The sequence below is a fragment of the Semicossyphus pulcher genome, unplaced genomic scaffold (genome assembly GCF_022749685.1).
Source record: "Semicossyphus pulcher isolate SPU_LCO1_2020_fin unplaced genomic scaffold, fSemPul1.0.p SCAF_11, whole genome shotgun sequence".
Lineage (NCBI taxonomy): Eukaryota > Metazoa > Chordata > Actinopteri > Labriformes > Labridae > Semicossyphus > Semicossyphus pulcher.
Genome location: NW_027211615.1, coordinates 23296371 through 23311024, shown reverse-complemented (window position 1 = coordinate 23311024; position 14654 = coordinate 23296371). Strand labels below are relative to the sequence as shown.

Below are 14654 nucleotides of genomic sequence, written 5' to 3'. Positions count from 1 at the left end.
TAAGTTTGAAGAAGAACTCTGAAAGTTTTTGTACACAAGGTGAAGTCTATAGTTTTTTTTGTTAACATCTAATTGTTCACATGGTATTGGGTGGTAGCCATTAGTTGGTGTCCAACATCAAGTGACCAAGATTTGTTCTAAGCAAAAAAGGACAACACTCTTCTTTGCAGTGTGTAGCTTATGTTGTCTTCAAATTACAAGTTAAGGTACTGCAACAAAGTCGGAAGAATATATTCCCAACTGGGGAAGTATGACGATACAAGCACAACTTACATACAGGGTAACTCTTTCCTTGGAACACTGCTCAGCTTTGTTCCATAGATTGTACCTAAAACAGCATATCCTGTGGAGTTTTATCATGCAAACATTTGTGGTTCTCAATACGTTGTGTCCAACCCCAACACAAAACAAATACAGGAGAGACACTGGCTCTACTGGGCTAAATAAACATTTATTGAACACCTTTCGCAATTAATCTCAGATGAAATGGCATTTGGAGGCATGGGGTTTTATTATTGTTAGGAAATCAAAATGTCCTGCTTCATTCGTGTGGCACAATCCATGAGGACATACAAAATGATATTCAATAGCTGTGCAGAAATTGAATCCAACATAGCTACATAGGTGTAAAGAAAAAAAAAAAAAAAAAGACATGCAACACCATCTCTGCCCGTCTTTTTTGAAAATAAATGCAAACCTCCATGTAAGAAAACGAGGTGCCAGAGCTGCTTACACAGCAGCAGAGGATTTGTACTTTTGGTACATTTTATCCCACACTCCCAAAACCATCTTATTTTCTCTTCTGTACATTTCCTTAAATTACTCAGAAGCCTTCACTGAACTTTAGTATTTATACCATCAGAGATGTGAACAAAATGCCCAACAGGACAAGTAAAACAATGGGATTTTTATTGACTAAGCAAGTAGCATAAAAAACAAAATCCTGAGAGAATAAAATATATACAGTATATGCATCACATCTCTGATGGTATCAAATCAGTGGAGGCAGCCTGATCAATCTCACCACATTCCCTCTTAACTCGCGCCCATCTTTCAGACTCTGCATCGCACTCCGGTGGTACTGTGCTCTCAATAACCATTGTGTCCACTGAACTCAGTCCACATACTCTAATGCTTCTAAAGCATTTCAGTCCGTCTCCATGGCACCACTGTGCGTCTCCTTGGACACCATGAGTCTCATCAGCTTTCCGTGGAGCTTCTCGATCTTCTTGACGTCCTGGGCCTGGTCCGTCTTGTACTGCAAACACTGTCGGGATGGGCAAAAGACTACATGAGGGCAACGATAGCTGCTATTGCATTCAACTTATCAAATGCGGGTGAAACACATTTCATGTTGCAGCTTAAGAAGTGATGCCAAACAGGGTATTATAAAAGTGCCATTTTTATTAGCTTGACTAGTCCCATTGTTAGTTTCAAAAGTGAAGCCCTCAATGTTTTCAATACACGTTCCAATCAGGGAATGGGCTGTCCGGACTCAGGATTTTGTAGGTCAAAAAAGATGTGGCTGTTCAATATGAAGCTTTGATTTTATGTGTTAAGCGCCATACCAATTTCCTTTATCTGCCTACATCAGTCATGTATTTTATTGTGTTATTTTAACACTCACTTTATCAGTTTTTATAAGCCTCAGCTGGCTCAGCTAGCAATTAAATATTTCCACCCGACTTCTCTCTTAGGATTTCAAGTCGTCTCATTGTTGTTTTTGTATCGTGTAATTTTATCAGATGACGGATTTCCTTCAGATAGATACTCAAAAAGGTATACTCTTGAAGATTTTCATTTAAATAAATGTCTGTTAAGTCTCTATCTATCGCCGAATGAGGTAACACAATGGTGATTGAGCCTATGGCCCACTGATGAAAGCCTTTGCATTTGCCGTATATAGTATTATTATAGACTGGGTGTCTGTAGCGTCCAGTTAGTGACGCGTTTTCCATCACCCAGCAGTGGTTGGTCTGCCAGAGAGGGTAGGCGGAGCTAAGCAGCTGCTTTTCCGGTCTCTGCAAGTGTTGCTAGTAAACAGTAATCTACTATGGCTGAACAAACAAAGAAAAGATGGATGTCTACAGATACAACTTCAACAATAAGCGACGCTCAGGTGAAGTCAAACCGTCTAAAAAGGGAAGCGACCGCCAGCGAGGAAAATCAAGAGTTACAGGCGTAACAAAGGGAGCCAACCGTGGACGTCTGGTTAAATTGGGAAGTGTGCTCCCACAATGACCGTTTATTGCCATAGGTGCCGCCAAAGAGAACGAAACTGAAATCTTCGAGATTGAATCTTTAACTCAGCAGCGTATTGGTAAGCAGCATCTGAAGCCTCATAAAAACAATTCCCAGTTTTAATAACCGGGTGCGTTTGTTTTGGAGAGCAGGGGACATGTATGAAAAATTACTTCCCAAAGAAAAACCTCGAATTATTCACTTTGAAAAGTTTACAGCCTTTCATGCTGTTGCTGCTGAATTGCTGTCTACAATGATGCAACGAAAGCCACAATTGTCGACATTCTACAGATGAAATGCAAGTCGCTGCGGTGTCAATGCTTCCATTTGTTTAGTTCTTTGTTTTTCAATCAAACTGTTTGTGATGAGTAGTGCTAAATGAATCAATAATCCTCTCAGTAGTAATCACGATCCACTTTTGTTTTTTTTGTTTTTTTTACAGCCAACACTCTGATGGCAATTGAAACAAGAACAATGGGAACAGAAAGCTAAGAAAGTGATTTTCAGACGTATTCAATGCAAACATGTTTTATCGTTTCTTACTAACATCATGTCCTCAGATCCTTTTGTCACTTACCACGGCATTGTCGGTCACTTTAATACAAAGGTTGCCATCGCAGTGTCTGTACTTCAGAACCACTCTGACCTGCAGACACAACAAAAACCGTGATTTTGAGCTTTTCAAGTAAATACATCTGACCAGCAGTTCAAGGCACTACCATGCTATCCGGTTAACATGCTATCCAGCTAGCAGGCTAACCTTACGTTACGTTTAAAACATAGTTTTCACCTTCATGGGATCCGTCAGATATAGTTTTTCTGCTGCACGGGCGAACTCCTCCCAGGTCTGATAGTAAGGCATTTTTTTTAAACAAAAAACCGTTACTACTGTAATAAAAATCTGTCAATTTGAATCGACAGAGCAGGTCTGCTAACTTCGGAATACCACATCAGCAGCAGCGTGAACATAACCAATCAGAATGTAAAAAACATGATGTTGAAATCACTTCCGGGTCACAGTCTCAAAATAAAAGCACGATACGCATGAACTAAAGAAAATTGCGCTATTAGGTGTCATTTAAAGTTAAAAAGGCCTCATATCCTTTTAAAATAAATTACCAAACAGCAAAAGGATCTATTGCAAGTACTGACTATTGCTGTTTTAGGACGCCTCAAATGATGCCTTCCATAAAGAGACGTTTGTTTTGAAATTTCCCTTAGTCGCACCAACGGAAGTGTTCTTTTGCTGTAAACTGTAGGAATTACTACATATCGCCCTCTAGCGCTTGTCATGACTGGGCTTCCTGACGAAGATTGTCCTTTCCCAACACAATGCAACCATTATTTTAGTGTCATCGATTCTTCATTTATTTGTTTCAAATCAGAAATAGACGTGTGTTCCTTAACTGTGAAGGATGTATTCAGATCATTGTAGGTAGCAACGCCAAAACGTGGAAGTAAACGTACTGAATTACAAGGTAGTAACCAACTACTCACACAAACTGTACCTAAAAAGCACAACAGTATATGTGTAGAAAAGATCTCTTTGAGACAATGTATATTGCCTACATTAGTGTACAAATTAAATCTTACTATTCAGAATTAACAGCATGGCTGAATATTGTTGACTGTTATGTAATGAACTTCTTCCATTTTAGGTAAGAAAAGAAAGGGCAAACATCCTGTTGGAACTTTCATAGTGTCCACATTTCTTTTATCTGGAACACAAATTAAGATGCAGGCGTCACAGAAGGAGATGGAAATATTACTTTGATCAGATTTGCAAAAGCCACAGGAAAAACTCAATTAAAGATACTCTCTTTAAAAACAAATCATTTCTAAATCAGTACTGCTTACAATGCTGCCACCTTCATCCTTTAAATGTTTGATAGCAGACTTTATGAAATCATGATAAAATAAGATTTCCTTCATGGTAATATCTACTTGTTGTTAGATTAGGCTCATAAAGCAGGCTATTTAAAATAATAAATGTAACTTCATATTAAAATTTGATCATTTAAAAGGAAATTCTAAGGGTCAAAATCACATCTAAAAAGGAGGAAATGCCCAAGGAAGGAACAAGTACCTCAAGAGCACTTGAAGTGCTTTAGGAAGCAGCACTCCTGCGGGTAAGATAATTTAAGCACCATAACAGGGGTGGAACACTAGATGGCAGACTAAGTTCAGGTATTTTTATGGAAGGATAATCATTTAAACTCAGAAGTTTGAACTTCAGCATTGAGCTGGGGGTCTTTTTCCCTGAACACTTTGCAGTGAGTGTAGCAAGAGAGAAAGCTTTGAATCCTTCAGATCTAATCACATTCACTGGTTCAGCGTGTTAGGTGTCACAAAAAGCGGTGTCGGTGAGGAGTGGGCAGCATGCTGGTTCATTCATCATCAGCTGAGTCAGCTGTTGCTCAGTCATCCAACTTGCATTTTAAAACTTCAAATGAAAATAAACCCCGCACACATACACACACATGATCACGATGTATGAAAGCCCTGAGGGGTGGCATCATAATTTACTTTAAATGTCTTGACTGCTTAGATTTTCAGAGAGACTACAACACCTGCACTGTGGAACCAAAACTGCAACCACAAACTACTTGTTTGTTGTGATAAAAAACAGTTTGCCCTTTCCACAGAGGTGAACCTTTCCATCAAAGTGCAGCGGCATTACATAAGAGCAGAAAAGCTCAAAATATGACCTTTGCCTCTTCCTTTTTATTTTTTTTATAAAAGCCTGTCATAATCCTCTTTTAGAACATCAGACAACCAGCCGGGCTAGCTGAGCAACCTCTAAATGTGATAGTTTTACAGCAGCTTAAGGATTCAGTTATGTTATTATCTACTGTCTCTACTGTGTCTCTGTCTTTATTAAGTCATATACAGTCTGAGTCTTCATTTCAAACAGCGAGCAGGGCCAGCCAGGGCTTTCCCTTAAGCTGGTTTTTAATAAAGAAGGCCACAAAAAAAGGGGCAGATTTGTGCCATTTATGTCGTCTGCTAAACATTCTCATGATGCTTTTAACATTGCACTCATGTCAAGACAATATAATAAGGGGAGGGGGACTATCCCCCTGCAGAGCTAAATAAAGAAATTGTGCTTTTAATTTTTGTCCGTAAACAGTTTGACTTGGCCCCCTGCTCTGTTAAGCCTCTTTTGGTCCCTCTGTGGATAAGTGGCTTATAGTACTGGCTTCACTTGCTGCTGTGCACTTTTAGAAATGGTGATGTATAATGTTTCACGAAGGACACACACACTTAAAACAGAAACACATGCTGCAGGTGCCACTTACCTCGCTGCCTGTAAGAGGGTGACAGTTTTGCTGACTGAAATACGGATATTCTAAGGAATCATGTAGACGGTCAAGTTTCACACGTTATCCCATATCAGAACAAACCCCAAGTACACATTCAAACACCAGGATATCAGACAGCTGGCGTTTGGGGCAAGCTGTGGCACGGCAACTCCTGTGCTCTGTGTACGACCCAGGGTTGTTTGTTGCTTGCATTAGATGTTCACTTTTGCTATTAATTTTCATGACCTTTTGCACTTGCACATTAAATTTCCAAAATAAAAAAAAACAACAGCACTTGGATAACGTGGATTTTCTTAAGCCTTGTGAAGATGACTTGGCTGAGATACAAGTCTTAACCTGATGTAAGTATTTTTCCTGTCATGTGTGGTCGTTCTAAATACTACTTAAAGTTTACATATCCTCCTCTTGTGCTCTGGGTTCAGCTAATTGATATTTTTATTTGCAATACAAACATAACTTAGAAATCAACAACGTTGATCCTATTTTTAAGACGTAATAATGTTTGCTGTTATATTTGTGCAGCATGCTTTTAGGATTATTTCGAATTTAAATAAGTAAAGCACATAGAGCCAATCTGAAACGCGTAGGTTTTTTAAATATATACATTTACAGTCTACTTTGGTCTCAGCTCAACAACACGGACAGAAACACCGACAAAAAAAGCCCCAACTCAGTCAGTTGTCAGGGGCAACCGGTACGTGCTACGTCCCTCAAGTTGCGTAAATTGCTGCCTTCATGAGCCGTGGGAAACGGAACTGTGATAAGTACAGCACACATAAAAGCCGCAACAAAACAGTTCTTCTGCATAATCTAAGATTTAGATGTGAATGTTAGGTGACGGGTAGCACAAGCTGCATTAACTATATTCAACCTATGTGATATAAATTGCCCAAAAAACCAAAGGCAGTATATTACGACCTACAGGTAACATTAAATGAGTTTGACAGTAAAGTTTCACACGCTTTGGGGGCTGTTTGGTATACTATATCAACGAGAATTAACAATGTTCTCCATTATTCCATCACGAGTTTGCTCATATATACATGATTTCTTGACAGTTGTTTGTTGTACCAAACCCCACTTGCTAAATAAGTCAACTTTTACATGTACATTGCAAGTGCTTTACAAAAAGATTTGGCATTATTAATTAGAAATATTATTTTTTTCAGCTGTTTGAGTGGGAGCTTCAAAGTACGAGCCTATAGTGCTGTCTTGAACGCAGCACGTGTTGCAGCCAGCAGTCAGAGGCAGCAGACCGGTACCCGAGCGGCACAGCGCCGCATCACACCGACCCAAGTGCGTCAAAAAGACCGGAGAAACGCAACGATTTTACGCTTTTCTTTCCAGTGACTCGTCGTCACCAGCGGAGGCGCGATGCTCTAGATCATGTAGGGTTTGGTTGTTTCTTTTTTTAAAAAGCAATTTTCTTTTTTCTTTTCTCTTTTGTATTTTTTTTACCGGATAGCCTGCAAAACTGTGAAGCTTCTTGTCACGCCGTCGGAATCCCATTCATCTAGTCGCCTGTAGCCCTGAACCGAGCGGTGAACTTTTTGTGAAAAGTACAAGTCACCCGTCGTCGACACCCAAAGGAGTTTGTGATATATTTGGCCTGGCAACACTTTCGACATGAGGTAAGATGCTCCTTGTTGTCTTTAATATATGAAATATAACGAAGAAGTGTGTGATAACCTGATGAAAAGTCTGGAGTTGAAGCACCGCACTGAGCAGCGGGGTGTGCGAGGAAAACTACAACACATATTAGCGAAACATGTTGCTTTAATGTCATTGTCAGCGACACTGGTTTGCTCAGCAGCTGCTTGTATGGAAGCAGCAATGTGCAGTGTGTGCAATATTAGCCTTATTAGAGGGTGTACACTGTCAGCTTTGTACACCAGCAGGCTCGTTCAGCGTTTCACTGAATTCGTGTTGCATTTGAGGACGTGCACGGGTTGGGAATGGCTCTCGCTCATTCCTGCTGCTACTCCCACACTGCATACAAGGGATTATCTTCCAGCACTGGTGATGGGTTTATTTAATGCCACATTGTGATTGTTAAACAGCTCGCGCACTTTTGTCAGCAGGGGGAAGGTCGGGGAGAATGTCTGGCAAATACCTGTGATAGTCTCAGTTTCAAAGCGTATGTATGCAAATGAGAAGACACACAACACATGCTCACAAGCACGTCAGAAGTGTAGGAAAAACACCCTTTTATACTAATGGTGTCACTCTATCTTTAAAAGGTAGTGTGCACCCGCCTTATCCCCACTGCTGAAACATTTATCACAAGTTCACACTGAGGCCATAAAAAGTAGGTTGTGTAACGTGGAAGGAGTCTTTGTTTCCCAGTGTGAACATGTTGTGTGTAACAAGAATAGCCCCCATCTCAATGTCCCTTAAGACACAAGCAATCAGCTTAGTGTCCACAAATGATGAAGGTGGTTTGGTCAGTAGTGGAGATGAAAAGATTGGCCATGTTGTAAGATTGATGTGTTTTCTTCTTGTTGGAGTCAAATGAAGTAGGGTTGCATGATTATAAATGAGAGTTCAATTATGTTTTTTTGTTACCTGAATTCAGTGCGTCTTTGGGAGTTGGGTGGAGAGGGTGTCGGGTTGCACAACATCACTTTTATGGATGTCTGGCTTGTCGCTGGACAAGGACGGGTAGTCCTATGTTATTCCTCTCGGCCTTCATACTCTCATCATGCTGCGCTAGGGCTGCAGCTAACGACTAATTTGACAGTTGGCTAGTCATCGATTATTGTAACGATTAGTCGACTAATCAGATAATGACTTGCACTATTACTCATGGCTGTTATTTAGCTATTAGCTTTTACAATTAGTTAGAGGTTCTTTAAAGCATCTGCTAAGTTGAATGTCACAGTCAATGTATAAAAGGGAGATGCGTCAGGTTCTTTCAATAGCACTAGACTGTTATATTAATGTTAAAAGCCAATCAACTCCTTCTATAGATAGCTAACGTTAGCTAACTGAGGAGCTAATTATCTCATCGGGGCGACTCCGCATCATCCAAGTCCAACCTGACCTCCGGGCCCGGAAATAGTAGGCTGTATGCCTGTAAGGGAACATTACTATCTAACACTTTCACATTAATGTAAATAATCAGCCAACAGTAGAAAGCAAGTGCAATTTCAAATGCATTTATTGAACAACCTTAACAGGCCCTTCAATTAACGTTGCTGTAACATTCTGTTGTCAAATGGCTTCTCCTTGTGCTTTGGTAGCGCGTGTGGTAAAGCATCGGACTACTGTTTCTATGATACACATGTTTAACACCACACACATGTAACTGAGTTAAACTACTTTAGCCGAAAACAACGCATGCGCTGGTGCGCGAGTAGCGTAACGTCACTCGAATAATGACGTCAACAACGAGTACTCAAGTATTCGTCCCCATCCCTACTCCAAACAAGGGACGACAGGCAGCCTTGGGGGACCAGCTCTTCGTCTTCTGACATATGACGTTTGTTACTCCTGAGCGTCTCTGTTGTTTACTCTAAACCGCCGCTGCGAGGTAGGCGCTCATGACATGACATGCCAGCTCCCCCAAAAGTGAAGCCAAAACCCGACTTTTCTACGGGTGGAGCACACATTTTAAATGTCAATATCGCCTTCAATCGATTATTAAATCGTGGGGAGCCCAAATCATGATTGATTGACCAATAAACCTGACTGATTGAAAGCTGATCGTGACATCCTTTCGAGCGGTTTCTTCTTTCACTTAGCTCCCCGTTGGTCTCTCTTGATTCTGGCCGACACGTTTAACACAGCGCAGCGGCCTCTGTCAGATATCTCTCTCTCTTTGGTGGCGATGTGAGTGATTTCTGTTCCATGCAGAGACGGTTCAAATGTCAGAACAGCTTCTATGGAAGTGTGTGACCTCGTTTTTTTCTTCCATGATCTAACTTTGTGTGTTAAGAAGGGAGACATGCAGCGTGTTCGGGGCCTGCCCCCCTTTAAGAAAGCCCCTAATTGAATCCAGCTGTTGGAGTCTCTCTGTAGGCCGAGCTGTGGTTTAACAATAGCTTTGGTTGTTTCAAAGAGCCGCATGTTGTGTCCATGTAGCAGTGGAAACGCTCGCTTTTCAACTTCATTTTACTCGCTCTTTCTTATACTGTCAACTTTCGTATCAACCTCTTCTGTGTGTTAAACTGAGCACTGCCAAACCGCTGATGGCAGCAGGAGCAGAGATGTAAAGACGCGGTTGTTTTTGATGAACCGAATGTGTTGAAGCTTTTAAACTCAAGTTGTTTCCCCTGCTGTCTCTTAAAGGGAGTCATGTTTGTTTAGAGGGGGCATATTGATGTTGGTGTAGGGTGCAACAGGTGTGCGTGTGTGTGTGTGTGTGTGAATGGCAGCCCCAGCTGTTCAGAGCTGACTCATGCAGGACACTTGCAGCTGTGCGTATCTGTGCCATAAGGTTGTGGCCACACTGACAACCCAAGTTATTGGTGTACTGCTTAATCAGCATATACTGCTTTTTTACCAAGTGACCAAAGTAGCAAAGACCTCGTTCAACTCAACCTCCAAGTCTACTGATGTCCAGTAGCAGCTGACTGAACAATGAAGGCTGAGAGAATTTGTCATGGATGAATTTTTCATGATCGTCGGCCTTCAGCAGTGACTCAGATATCCCTCCTTTGCTCTGCCGACATATGAGGAGCGGTAGTTTGCAAAAACCAACAGAAAAACAGATCTTGGAGAGTAAGTGTTTTCATGGTTTACTTTAAGGCAGTGGTTCTCAAACTTTTTCTGTCATGGAGAAAGAAACATTTCCCGGCTTCCCCGCCCCCCTCCCCGCCCCAAACAAAATAGTCACAAATGGGTCATGTTTAACTTTTATTGAAAGAAAGTCGAGATCGTGACCGTTCTTTCCACTTTTCTCTGAGTGATTTGCTGTGCAAAAACTATTTAAAGTGCTCCATCAGACTTTTAAAATAGAAATATAATAAAATGTGCAATAACTTTTTCAGAACAATAACAATAAAGTTTAATCTGTGCAAAACAACAAACAGATTTTTGCTGCAGCTGCATAAAACACAGACAGGTCTCTCTTCATCTCCGATCGTATTCGCTGTAAATCCACAAGCAAGATAAGCGTCGTCATATTTTCTTAAATTCTTGGATTTTGGCGGTTGGTCAGTGACGCGTCAGCTGTTTTTGTTTTCACCCCTGTAATATATTTGTCCTCTTGCAATGCTAGACTTTTTCTCTCTGTGTGTCTGAATGTGAAAGCTGTCATGGAGATCACCAGGGCAACACGTTTGTGTGCTGTGCCACCCGAAAATGAGTCCGGGTTGTCCAACGTCAAAACACAGTTCCACCTGCTACATTTTCCAAACGAAAAAAAAACACACAGGAGCGGTGACGCGCCCCCCCGTCATTCCACCGTGCCCCCAAAGGGAGGGGACGCCCCACAGTTTGAGAATCAATGCTTTAAGGTCTGAGGTTTTTTAATGTATATATTTTGTTAAAGACAGTTGTCAGCTTGCAACTTGAAGTTATTAAGTCAATTTTAAAGACCCCTTCAGGCCTTGTTCTCACTTGTCATGGTTAGGCCTCATGTGAGGACTGTGTGGTAAATGATGTCAAAGGACTGCACTTATGTAGCTCTTTTATAGTCTTCTGACCACTCTAAGCACTTTTAAACTACAAGTCTCATTCACCCATTCACACAGTCAGCATCGAATCATTCATACACTGAGGCTTTGTCCTCAGGAGCAAACTGGGGTTCAGTGTCTTGCCCGAGGACACTTGGACATGTGGACTGAAGCAGTCAGGAATCAAACCCCCAACCTTCCGACTGACTCTACCACCGAGCCACAGCCGCCCCTGAGTGTGTACAGGCTCTGGGTGTGTGCAGGCTGTAACATTGTCCGACCCTCAGTATTAGTATTTTTGCGTTAGACCATTCCTGTAGCAGTGATGGGCATGTCTAGCAAAAATACTATTCGATATACACTGGGAACTATTGGACAAAGATCGACACCCCCACATGCACGCAAACATATGCTGACGTAAGGAGAGAGAGGATTTACTTTTTTAGTTTCCTGGCAGTTGTTGTAAACTTATCATATGCTAGTTTTACCTATTCAAAGTTTGCACTTGAGCTCATTTTTGTTTATTTTCTCAAAGTCGTTCCACACAGAACTCTTTGACGGCTGCAGAAGTCTCTGCATTTTTCTCCGGTTACGAATCTCACTGCGCAAAACCTGTTCTACCGGCACATGGCACTAATGCTCTCTTCTTCTTTTGTTGTTTAATGACGGTTAGCAAGCAGCTTTCAGATGCGCTACAGCCACCGTCTGGTGGAGGTACCTTTTCCATTTCTTTATAGATGAATGAGAATATTCAAAGTTCATGACCCGTCCCTCTCTTGTAGGTTAATATAGTTTGTTGATTTTGTGTTTTTATTTTTTTTTTAAATTATTATTAATTGTACCAGGAAGTCCCATTGAGTTATAAAAAACTTTTCTAGGTCTTTGGGATGGTTAGTTGTTAGCTGATGAGCTGGGTGATGGGCTTGATGTAGGGAGACAGGAGAGGATATATGGTGCTTAAATGGATTTATTGCTAAAAATACAAATGATTTCGATAGTTTCTCATTTTCCCATCTTTTTTATTAATAGTTTGGATCTTAAAAATGTCCAACAATACTTAAAATGTCAATAACAACACTGCCAAGCATTCGGGGATGAGTCAGTTTTCTGTTATACATGGCAAGAAGAAGCAGAAAATCCTGCTGTTTTTTTCGCTCTTCTTGCTTGAGTAATAATAGTTAGAAATGGTTTTAAAGTGGCTTATTGTCATAATATTAAATGCACATTTCTGTGTTCACTTCTGCCTATGACTGTCGAGGCTCCGGTACACAAACAACACTGAAAAACTAAAGGTACAACGATAAGCTTTGTCAGAACTCCAAGCTTAACACCTGCATCAGAGAAAAGAGCCACTAACCATGGTTGGTTATCAACACTCGTGTTTTAAACAACCTCTCCAGGCCCAGCAGACGTTCAGCAGCACACAGCTGGAGCTTCTGTCCCGACAGTTAAGGTCAAAGATATCTGACTGGAGCACATTCCCAAACCATGACGACGAGAAGTGATATATAACGATGGTCAGCTTGTTTTCCTGCGTTATGTCAGGCAGCACCTAACGCTGATGTCAGCTTATCTCGGGCGGTTTGATAAGCTGCGTCGTCAGGGGCGACGAGGCTGTGAAGTGTCACGGTAACGAGCCTCGACAACTGCTGAAAGGCCTCATGCCTCCCTGGCGCTGCAGGTTCACGCCACAGATGAATGACGGGAGCTTTGAATCTATCGAACTGCTGTTAATGTGGAGAAACACAGCCCCGGTCACTGTGGAGTTTAAGCTGGACTGCAGCCACTTATGTTATCCCATCCTAATGAGGCGTTAATGAGGTCAGCCGGAGGCTAATTAGAAATGAAAGTAAACGGGTCTGTACATTGATTAAACTCTCTTAAAATACAGTCACTGACTCAAGTCCTCCTTAAGTCTTATTAAGTCTCGACATCGAGGGAGATGCAGTTAATAAATCAGGGAGGAGCTGAGTCATGGTACGGATGTTTTGCTCTAATTTATAGATCATGGCACGTTCGTAGGAAGTCAGACTTTGTCTGAATACCATCAAGGTTATAGGGTATGGAAGTAGCATCTGTGACATCCCTCTTTGGTTCTATGAACGGCTCTTTTGAAGCCTTGAGTTAATTATTTTGGCCAATGCCATTTTCATTTTTTGGAGCCAGAAGTGACCATATTTGGACAAGTGGGCGGAGCTAAAGAGTAGATAGGGGTTGTCAAACATTAAAGTTAAACAGACCATTCCCAAGGCTAATTCATTAGCTGGCTAATCAGAGAGTTAACGACCGTGTTTGTGCTGGTAGCTGATCAGAGTCGTTCATTTGTTAGACTTAAAGCTAGGAGAGTTTGTGGACTATGGTGGACTTGCCTGCACACGTGAGGTGGGAGAGCAAGTATTGCTAAATGAAACGAACCGGGTTAAGCCAGCCGTCCTCTCTGCAGGCCAGCAGCAGTCCTGGCACCCTTGCATCGGCTGGCACGAATTCATCAACAAACACTAAACGAGCTAACAGGCCAGGCATGGTGAGTTCAGAGCCTCTATCAGCTTATTAGTGGGTGCCCGAGCCTTCAGCTGCTTCGGCACCAGACTATGGAACTCCCTTCCCCCCCACACATAAGACCGTCAGACTCCATCACAACATTCAAATCCAAACTCAAAACCCACCTGTTCAAACTGGCATATTCACTTTGATACGGGAAATCTGAGCGCTGAACGGCTTTCGTGACACAGCATCAAGGGAATTCATCTCAAGTTAAATTTTAGATCTAGAACAGATTGTTAGCTGTTAGCATGCAGATGTCTGTTTATAGAGATTAACAAGAAGCTAAATCGTCGTCAGATCACGCTGATGGGAGCCGGGATGGCGTTCTGCCTGCTTTTGCTCTCCTCACGGACTGTGTTTCCTGCATACGCCGCAGCCTGCTGATACGTGATTGGTCAATATTACTCGGACTACAAGCGTAGTTCAAACGGAACACTTGCCTTCCCGGAAATCGTCCCTGCAAATAGGGATTGTGTTGAGTCAGATGCTCCGTTATGCGGCTTAAGTGTATTCCCATTATCGGCGGCACCTCGCCCCGGTGCTCGTTAAGGCCTCATAAATGGACCGTTCATGGAGCGGACGTGTTTGCTTTCAGCGGCTACACCTGCGCAAGTCTATTTATCTTTATTTTATGAAGAAACGCGTCGCTCTACCTGAACTCTGTCCTTTTTCATACAGGTGTCAGAGTCGCTGAACCAAGTGTGTTCAAAGTAGGACCGGGATTCTGTTTTGTTAGAAGAAAATAGACAAATAATAGAAAAAAATGACTGTTAATTTGGCCAAGCCTAGATTACTACAAGCCTAATTATCATGGCGGTTGTTGTTTGAGAAAACCAACCGAACTCACAGTCGGTTTCTTTCTAGCGGTCTTTGTTGAACTCCGATGGCTTCAGATTTCTTCAACACAGTACTTCCTTTGTCTCTTTCC

At 41.8% G+C, this 14654-nt stretch overlaps 2 protein-coding genes across 2 annotated transcripts in view; one reads left to right on the top strand and one right to left on the bottom strand.

The window, feature by feature from the left end:
- Nucleotides 1-432: 432 nt before the first annotated feature.
- On the bottom strand, nt 433-3185 carry srp9 (signal recognition particle 9). The gene is made up of 3 exons (XM_069657317.1): nt 3032-3185; nt 2819-2887; nt 433-1267 (listed from the first exon to the last, which is right to left on the bottom strand). Exons 1-3 carry the CDS (start codon nt 3101-3103, stop codon nt 1148-1150), a joined length of 261 nt encoding a protein of 86 aa, XP_069513418.1. The 5' UTR covers nt 3104-3185; the 3' UTR covers nt 433-1147.
- Nucleotides 3186-6856: 3671 nt separating this feature from the next.
- Nucleotides 6857-14654, top strand: part of enah (ENAH actin regulator) — a 141468-nt gene continuing 133670 nt past the window's right edge. Inside the window, exon 1 of the mRNA XM_069655681.1 lies at nt 6857-7195. Coding sequence (XP_069511782.1) covers nt 7191-7195 — 5 coding nt within the window. The 5' untranslated portion in view covers nt 6857-7190. The remainder of the gene's footprint in view (nt 7196-14654) is intronic.